Consider the following 9,551-nt stretch of genomic DNA (forward strand, 5'->3'; position numbering starts at 1 on the left):
GCCTTTTTTCACGTCCGCTTTCCCACGATATAAACAGCGTGCCTGCCCAATCACGTTATTCCTTACGAGGCGCCCGGCATACCGCCGATGAGCATGGTGCAGATGGAGAAGATCTTCTCGGCGTCCGTGTTGGCGCACATGTTGCCAAAGCCGACGCTGGTCAGGCTGCTGAGGGTGAAGTAGAGGGCGGCGATGTACAAGCTGCGCACCGACGGGCCGCCGACCGTGTTGTTGACGTAGGGCATCGCCAGGCGTTTGCCCGGCTCATGGAGCCATCCTTGGGGAAGAGACGGGAGGACAACAGGGTGACAAGAACTAAATCATCCAGACTAGAGATAAATTGTATTATTATGTTTATCTTACCTAAAAATAAATATATTTATTTAAAAAAAACAAAAAAAACAAAACATTTTTACTATATTTTGCTAAGAACATCAAAATTAATTGTATTTTTATTTGTATTTTTTCTGACTCCTTATTACATCCAGTCATAGAATTATACATTAAAATAAACATATTTGAAATAATTAATTTTAAATGATCATAATAATTCATATACAATGACTATATTTAATTATTAAAATAATTGCTTGTTTATCAACACTTTAGCATTTTATTCATTACATTTTGAAGCTCTCAGAAGCCAAGTTATGTTATATTCCTTAAGATTTATTTATGCAAGTTTGAAGTATCAATTATCTAAACACAGTTTTGTTTGCATATTTTCAGGATATATATATATATATATATATATATATATATATATATATATATATATATATATATATATATATATATATATATATATATATATATATATATATATATATATGTATATGTATGTATATATATTTGTATGTATATATATATATATATATATATATATATATATATATATATATATATATATATATATATATATATATATATATATATCTATAAAATACTTGACTTGGTGAAATACTCCTCCCCTCTTAACCACGCCCCCACGCCCCACCTCCCGAAATCGGGGCTCTCAAGGTTGGCAAGTATGTTTTTCAGTTAATCACACTATAAAATAAACCGCAGATGGTGAATTAAAAAAATGGACTTTGTGATCTTTATTAAAGATTAAATGAAGAGTAATGGTAGATGTTGTGGGCAAATTGAACTCTGAAGTGGCGTTAATGCAGCATCGTCCTCACAGTTGTGAAAACGAGCCGCACTTGAACGCCATCAGCGGCGCCTTCTAGCGGCAAAAATACGTTTTGGGCACTACTTTCTTGACTGCAACTTGAATTGCTGTCAATCTTAAATTTGTAACAACACACACTCGAAAAAAATAAAGCACTTTAAACGCCACAAAAGAATGAGAAAAGTCAAAGCTCGTGCTCGTGAGCGTGTATGCCTGTGGAAAAGCTCAAATAAACAAGGCACCTTTGAACGCAGCCCTCTAGTGGCTACCAGTGTAACGACACACGGCGACCACGCGCATAGGCGGAGTCTCGCCTGTGCGCGTGACACCATTGCCATCCTGCTGTGTCCGCGGGAGGATGAAGATGACGACTGCAGCGGACATGACGGGGTCGTGCCTCTTCATCTTCATCACGCTGATCGGTCAGGCTTCTCGCACGCACGCACACACATGCACACGCACCACTTAGGCGGGACAATATGACACCCCTCCACCCAACTCACCCACCCCACAATGTTGTCTGATATTAATGCTATTTACATGTGCGCGCGCGCGCGCGTGGGAGGTGCGCTGCAGCGTCGTGCGCGCACACGTGTTTAATGAAGTGATATATTTATGTTGCGTCATGATTTGAATGTTTGCGTGGTGATATGTTTGACTTTATCATCAAACCCTGAACGTATCACTTAAGGGACACTTTATTGGGTACACCATTCAATACCAATGTAGTAATGATTGACAGTCACAGAGATGAAATGTTCATCATTGTGTTATTATTTGAACTGTTCCTAATAAGAAAACGTGTATATAAAGTATCGGTATGATGATGTTTCATAGTCATGGGGGGTGAGGGGGTTTTGTGAAGTCAGCAGATTTTGAAGTGAGACATCATGCAGCTCATTTAAAGGTGCCATATGTAGTAATGTGGCCAGAAATGGTACTGCAACCACGGTCAAAATTCTGTAGTCTCCTACCACTCTCCATGACTGAGGTTGCCAGATACGCAGCCGAATTCGAATCCTATTCCAAGGAACTTCAAATGGCAATGGACGAGTCCTACGCTGTAGGTTTCTCTTGTTTATGCTTCTTGCAAGATGGTTTACTAAGTAAATATGCCACATTTTACTGATGTCGATTAGCCAAATGTATTTGTAAAGTTACGCAGCAATATTTTCGTCTGGACAGATTGTTGGCATTACCCTGCTAATATGTCTAGTTTGACCGCACGGACCACCATCAAAATAACTACATATAATAATATATAATATATTACGCACATCACCATCTTTCAGTGCAGAGTGCAATTCTATGAGCCAACCCACGTTACGCATAAATCATATAGCCTACTACCATGTCAATACACAAGGTAGAAAATAATTACATGTAATGCATTATATTGTGCCAAGCAAATACCACCCCATATGTGTTTGATGCATATACAGTACCAGAAACCGCAATTAGCCGTGCTAATGTTGGAACGCATTTTTTCAGCGTATCAGCATATTGAGAAGGAAATAGGCACTGACACTACAATATCCACATAGGTTTTATTCGTCAAAAATATATTTTGCCCCGTCAGTTGGATGACACATCGACATACTGGCTAACGAGTATATATTTATCCCGTTAACCTATATGTCGATGTGTCATTAGCATGCTAAGCATTACACTAGGAGCTGAGCATCACACTAAGCATTCGTTGCACGAACATACTAGCTTTGTTAGACAAGGTCATAGACTGTATTGAACAATATAATTTACATACGAAATGTCCATTTCCATTTATTACAACTAATAAGTAAATGTAAATGCCTTACTTACCTATCAAGGAAGAAATTAGCAAGTTTGGCGTCAGATGAAAAATCTTCTCCACCTTCAATCGTCTCCATCTTTCAAAGGCATCCCCGATACAAATCCTCGTTTTGTTCCTGGCTTTGTCATGAATAAGTTGAGAATCGTAACAAGGCCTTTTAGATTTACTGAGGTCTGACATGTTTAGTAACTTTACCAGTGGCAGTAGCTCGACGAAGATGGCGGTGCGTAACTGGCAACCTGGATGTGACACACTCACAGACTTTCTAATTGGTCAAACAATGGAGGGCGGGACATCGAAATTAAAACAATAACAACATTTCGGGGCTGTAAATCTATTTTTGAAATTAGCATATCCCGGCTGAACTACTGTTATCAGTTATAGAGATATTGGAAAACAACATGATTTATTAATGTCTTTTGACATATCAGGGCCATTTAATGATGACTTGACATGACATTTCTACATATGGCACCTTTAACATCAGTAATCAATGTAGATCACAATCGGCGTATTGACTTTGAGTCTAGGTTGGTACAATCCATCTATTTATTTAGAGTCAGAATTAGGATTAGTACAGTCCTTTTATTCATTTTGAGACCGGATCGATACAGTCTATCTATTCATTTTGAGACCGGATTGGTGTTGTACATCCATCCATCCATTTTCTATCGCTTGTCCCTCTCGGGACAAGCGAGTTGCGGCGGAACTGGAGCCTATTCCAGCTGCACTCGGGCGAAAGGCAGGGTACACCCAAACATTCACATCTATTGATTTAGAATTAGATCAGTGCAGTCCATCTATAGATAGATTATACATTTTGGAGTCACGATTAGTAAGTCCATCCTTTGATTTGAAATCAGGACTGGCAGAAACCATCTATTGATTTTGAGTCAGGGTTGGTACAGTCCATCTATTGATTTTGAGACAGGGTTGTTGTATATCTATTGATTGTGTGATTTTATTCAGATGGGTGCAGTCCATTGATTGATTTTATCAACATCCATGTTGTTTTAGTGGCGCCTGGGTGGGGGCTCTCACGGATGTATTTTCCTCTGTAGTGTTCCAGCCGTCTCTCACGATGACTTCGCCACATCCTCAGGACCAACATCAAAGACCACTTCAGGACTTAGTCTCACTCAGATCCCAGCTGGTCCAAAGGAGTCCAGAACAGATCCAGCAGAAATCTGGGACCAAGGTGGACGGCCGGCAGGATCCACCGGTAAGAACATTGATCCTCCCAGGAAGTCTGTCCAACTTCTGCTCCTTCTCTTCTGTCCTCAGGACCCAGAGGGGAACTGGACACGTCCATCTGACCTTACGACCCCCCAAGTAGTCGCCACCGAGGAATCTTCCATGGAGGCTTCTGGCGTCTTTGGATTGGACGCAGACGAGCGAGACGGTGGTGAGGAGGGCGGAGTGGCCCGAGACAGAAGAGACGAGTGGACGGACCTCCATCCTATCTTCAAGAGGACGAGTGCTACACTGGACCTGGACACCATGATTGGTTGGTGGAGATGAAGTCATTGTGCGTTCACTGGCCACTTCATTAGGCACGCCTTGGAATGACATCATTATGTTGACTCGGGATAGACCAAAATGTGACACTGGAACAGATAAATTGATTGTGAAAGGAAAACAAATGTGTAACTTATGAAGTGGCCGTCAGTGTGTCCTAACCTGCTGGTGTTTTTAAACATGTGATTGTGACATGGATGGCGCTCTGCAGGCTACAGTCCCTCCTCACCCGCCCTCGATGCTGGGCCTCGGCAGCACCGTGAGCAGGTGATGACAGTTAACTGGCTAACTAACTAGTAACCAGTTAGTTAACTAAGTCAGGCCCTGCTTATTGTCGCCAGTTATGGGAGGAAGATTCTCACTCCAGCGGTTTTGGTGCCCTCCGCACCTCCACGGCCTCTGGCATCGCCACGGCAACGCCTCCCCCCGAGTCTGACACAGGCACAGACTTTGGACTATTGGGGGTCAAAGGTAAAGCACGCTTTTAAGGATTTTTTGTTCAATTCCTTCCATTGACCTTGTTTTCGTGTCCGTGCAGGCGAGGACGAAAGACGCCTCAATGTCCCCGTGGACCGTGTCGACAAAGACGAAGATGGCGAGAAGCAGACCAGGAGACCTCCCACCCATGTTTCGCCCAGCGGACCTTTGGCTGAGGCCACCTGGGACTGGCTGGCCACGCCCCCTCAGCAAGCACAGGTGCATTTTTTTTAAACAAAATACTAGCAGGGAATCTACTGTCTGCACACTCTTACAACAATTACATATTTAAATTGATTCCAATATTTTAATTTAATTGATTAACTTGAATGTTTTTATTTATATAATTATATCTAATACATTTGTATTTATTTATTTAAAAACATTTTTTTTAATTGTGATGTTTTTTAAAATAAAGAAATGCATATTTTTTAATTAATTAACAACATGTGTATTATTGTATTATTGATTAAGAACATGTCACATTTTCTAATATGTATCTTAAATCATGATAAAAAAAAAAAATATATATACTGTATATATTTGTAATATTAAAAATAAATATTTAATGTATTGTTTTATGTATTTTTATTAATTAACACATGTTTTATGTATGTATTTTGGGGGGGTAAAGTGTACATTAATGAACAATAGTATAAGATTGTTGAGACATTTTTTTATTTGATCTTATTATTCCCAAACATATTTTACTTTAGTTTGAAATTGTGTAAAGTGTGTTTTATGTTTTTGCGCTTATGTTTTCCTACATTTTGACTTGTTTGTTGGGGATAGGTTGATTGGCAACACTAAATTGGCCCTCGTGTGTGAATGTGAGTGTGAATGTTGTCTGTCTATCTGTGTTGGCCCTGAGATGAGGTGGCGACTTGTCCAGGGTGTACGCCGCCTTCCGCCCGAATGCAGCTGAGATAGGCTCCAGCAACCCCCGCGACCCCAAAAGGGACAAGCGGTAGAAAATGGATGGATGGATGTTGTCTACAGCTCTTTACCCAAAGGAGCCAAATCATATCATCATTACCAAATTAATTATTTTAAATAAATTCTAAAATTAAATATAATTTCATTCTTTAGAATAAATTTTAAAATTAATTATAATAATTTTTTTTAAATATTAGTTTTACCTAAATCAAATTACATTGATTTAATTGAATTATTTAGGATAATTTTTATTTATGTATTTTTTGGGGTAAAGTGTACATTAATGAACAATAGTATAAGATTATTGAGACATTTCTTTTAATTAGATTTTATTATTCCCAAACGTAAAGTGTGTTTTATGTTTTTGCCCTTATGTTTTCCTACATTTTGACTTGTTTGTTGTCTACAGCTCTTTAACCAAATGAGCCAAATCATATCATCATTACCAAATTAATTATTTTAAATACATTTTAAATTAAATATAATTGAATTCTTCAAAATAAATTCTAAAAATAAATATGATTTTGTGGGCTCTGAACGGAGGATGTCGTCGTGGCTTGTGCAGCCCTTTGAGACACTTGTGATTTAGGGCTGTATAAATAAACATTGATTGACATTAATTGATGATTACATTTTTTTAAATATTATTTTTTATTAAATCAAATTACATTGATTTCATTGAATTATTTTTTTAAACATTCTAAAATTATTCTAATTTAAAATTTTACAAACTAACTCGATGATCAAGTCATTGTTATGTGTGTGATGAACATGTCCGCGTGTGTCAGGTAACATGTGTGGACTGGACGCAACCTGCTGGACACGGCTACGTCATCCTCAACATGACGCACAACCTCAACTGTGTAAGTACACTTTATGCCTCCCCCCGCCCCCTCATGTACTCACCTCAGTGTCTAACGAGTGTGTGTGTGACAGGAGGAGTTCCGTGTGGATGGCGGTGTGCTCCTGCTGAAGACGATGGAGCGCCTGTTTGCCCGCAGGATGAAGAGCCCAGAGGGATCATGGCGACTTTACCTGAGCAAGCCGACACACCAACAACGGCAGATGCTCATGCACGTGGCATCTGAGCAAGGCACGCGCACACTAAAATCTTCCTTGTGTGAGAGGATTGATATGATATGTTGTGATGTGTCCTCCAGGAGTGATCTCCACCAAAGACCTTCTGAGCATGCTGACAGAAATGAGGATAAGTTTGAACAAGGTAACTTTCTGCTGTTTTTGATAGAGAGAATTGGAACAAGCCTTGTATTGATTTTGATTTATGATCAGTGCAGACCTATTGATTTTGAATCAGGATCAGTGCAGACCCTCTATTGATTTTAAGTCAGGATCAGTGCAGACTTTCTCTCGATTTTGAACCAGGATCAGTGCAAACCCTCTGTTGATTGTGAATCAGGATCAGTAAAGATCTTCTATTGATTGTGAATCAGGATCAGTAAAGATCTTCTATTGATTGTGAATCAGGATCAGCAAAGATCTTTGTGGAGGGAGGTGTGGCCAGCGCTGCTTGCAGGAGCAAAGGTCGCCGCCTCTGTCTATGGTGTTGAGGGCAGAGCACCATCAGATAGGGGCGGGACAAGTGCTGACGGCGAGACACAGCTGACATAAGTGGCCGGGAACAGGAGAGGAGAAAGGTTACAGAGGTGACTGAAAATTCACGTTCTGCTGGAGAAACTTAAGAGAAATTCTATGTACATTAAAACCTTGCTAAAAACTGCACGGTTGGCTCCTGTGCCGTGTCTATCAGTGGAACTGCTAGGAAGCAACTTCTACAATCTTCTATTAATTGTGAATCAGGATCAGTAAAGATCTTCTATTGATTGTGAATCAGGATCAGTAAAGATCTTCTATTGATTGTGAATCAGGATCAGTGTGGTCCATTCATCTAGGATAAATTTAAAGAAATTAACTTTCTGGAACTTTCGCCCTTCCACTGCCGTACCCTCAGGTGGGCGTCCAGGGCTACGGCAAACCCAGCCCATGTCCGCCTCGGCCGAGTCAGACGCGCAGCGACTACAGCAAACTCTTCGTGGTCCTGGTCATCATCGGCTCGGTCTGCATGGTCATCATCGCGTCAGGCTTCATCTACATCTGCTGGCAGAGACGCCCGCCCGTCACCAAGAGCACGGTAAGATAGCCGGGGAGCGACTCTTAACAAGCGCGCTAAAAAGACAAATGCGTCCATCCCGTGGCAGTTCCGCGCCGAGGAGCTTCACTTCGTGGAGAACGGTTGCCACGACAACCCTACACTAGACGTGGCCGGCGATAGCCGGCCTGTGACGCGGGAGAAGACCATCGCCAACGGGCTGGCGGGTGCGGGCGAGGGGGGCGGAGACGAGAGCAGTCGCTGGCAGGTGAGTTGGCCGCCATGTTGCTTTTTTTTTTACTCTTTCTGGCAGTTTCAAGTCATAAAAATGGGGTCCCACAGAACGTTTTTGGTGTCCCACTTTTTTTAACCGTTTTGAAAACAAATGATAAATGTATGCATTATCCTGTTATACACTTTATTACCAAAAGTATTTGGCCACCCATCCAAATGATCAGAATCAGGTGTCCTAATCACTTGGCCCGGCCACAGGTGTATACAATCAAGCACTAAGGCATGGAGACTGTTTCTACTAACATTTGTGAAAGAATGGGCCCCTCTCAGGAGCTCAGTGATTTCCAGCGTGGAACTGTCATAGGATGCCACCTGTGCAACAAATCCAGTCGTGAAATTTCCTCGCTCCTAAATATTCCAAAGTCAACTGTCGGCTTTATTATAAGAAAATGGAAGAGTTTGGGAACAACAGCAACTCAGCCACCAAGTGGTAGGCCACGTAAACTGACAGAGAGGGGTCAGCAGATGCATAGTGCAAAGACTTTCTGCACAGTCAGTTGCTACAGAGCTCCAAACTTCATGTGACCTTCCAATTAGCCCACGTACAGTACGCAGAGAGCTTCATGGAATGGGTTTCCATGGCCCATCAGCTGCATCTAAGCCATACATCACCAAATTCAATGCAAAGCGTTGGATGCAGTGGTGTAAGAATGGTCGAAAATTCCTATAAACACACTCCGCAACCTTGTGGACAGCCTTCCCAGAAGAGTTGAAACTGTAATAGCTGCAAATGGTGGACCGACATCATATTGAACCCTATGGATTAGGAATGGGATGGCACTTCAAGTTCATACGTGAGTCAAGGCAGGTGGCCAAATACTTTTGGCAATATAGTGTATCTCACATTCTATATTGTGTTTTAGAAAAAGGTTGTCATAACCGTTACTTAATTCTTTAAAAAAAATAATACAAAAGAAAACAAATGTTTATGCATATGTAAATATATTCAGTTATAAACATTCATTCACTTTCTTCTTTCCTTCATGGATCTAAACTTTATCGCTGCCGGTATTTTTTTCTATATTTTCATTTAATAAGTTGTAGGTGTATTTATTTCAGTATAAAAGTGTAAAAAGTTTTTTGCTTCGGTCATGAAATTATGATAGTCTGCCAGGGCATACATTCATATGACAAATTTAATTGATTATTCTCTGTTACGTGTACAGGGGAAGAAGACGGCACAGACAGCAGGGACGTTGTTTAGCTCTATATTTATTATTAAACAATACTAA

At 40.7% G+C, this 9,551-nt stretch overlaps 1 protein-coding gene across 2 annotated transcripts in view; it reads left to right on the forward strand.

Moving 5' to 3' along the window:
• The first annotated feature begins 1,491 nt into the window (after nt 1-1,491).
• podxl2 (podocalyxin-like 2) overlaps nt 1,492-9,551 on the forward strand; it is a 14,825-nt gene continuing 6,765 nt past the window's right edge. Inside the window, exons 1-11 of one of the 2 annotated variants that reach the window (XM_061932217.1) lie at nt 1,492-1,596; nt 4,049-4,209; nt 4,272-4,494; nt 4,717-4,772; nt 4,847-4,976; nt 5,044-5,201; nt 6,707-6,781; nt 6,855-7,011; nt 7,079-7,140; nt 7,888-8,067; nt 8,135-8,293. In XM_061932217.1, coding sequence (XP_061788201.1) covers nt 1,533-1,596; nt 4,049-4,209; nt 4,272-4,494; nt 4,717-4,772; nt 4,847-4,976; nt 5,044-5,201; nt 6,707-6,781; nt 6,855-7,011; nt 7,079-7,140; nt 7,888-8,067; nt 8,135-8,293 — 1,425 coding nt within the window. In that variant the 5' untranslated portion in view covers nt 1,492-1,532. Of the gene's footprint in view, nt 1,597-3,311; nt 3,518-4,048; nt 4,210-4,271; nt 4,495-4,716; nt 4,773-4,846; nt 4,977-5,043; nt 5,202-6,706; nt 6,782-6,854; nt 7,012-7,078; nt 7,141-7,887; nt 8,068-8,134; nt 8,294-9,551 lie in introns of those variants that run through there. The other variant, XM_061932218.2, reaches the window with a different exon arrangement.

This window comes from Nerophis lumbriciformis, linkage group LG38 (assembly GCF_033978685.3).
Source record: "Nerophis lumbriciformis linkage group LG38, RoL_Nlum_v2.1, whole genome shotgun sequence".
In the NCBI taxonomy this organism is placed as follows: domain Eukaryota; kingdom Metazoa; phylum Chordata; class Actinopteri; order Syngnathiformes; family Syngnathidae; genus Nerophis; species Nerophis lumbriciformis.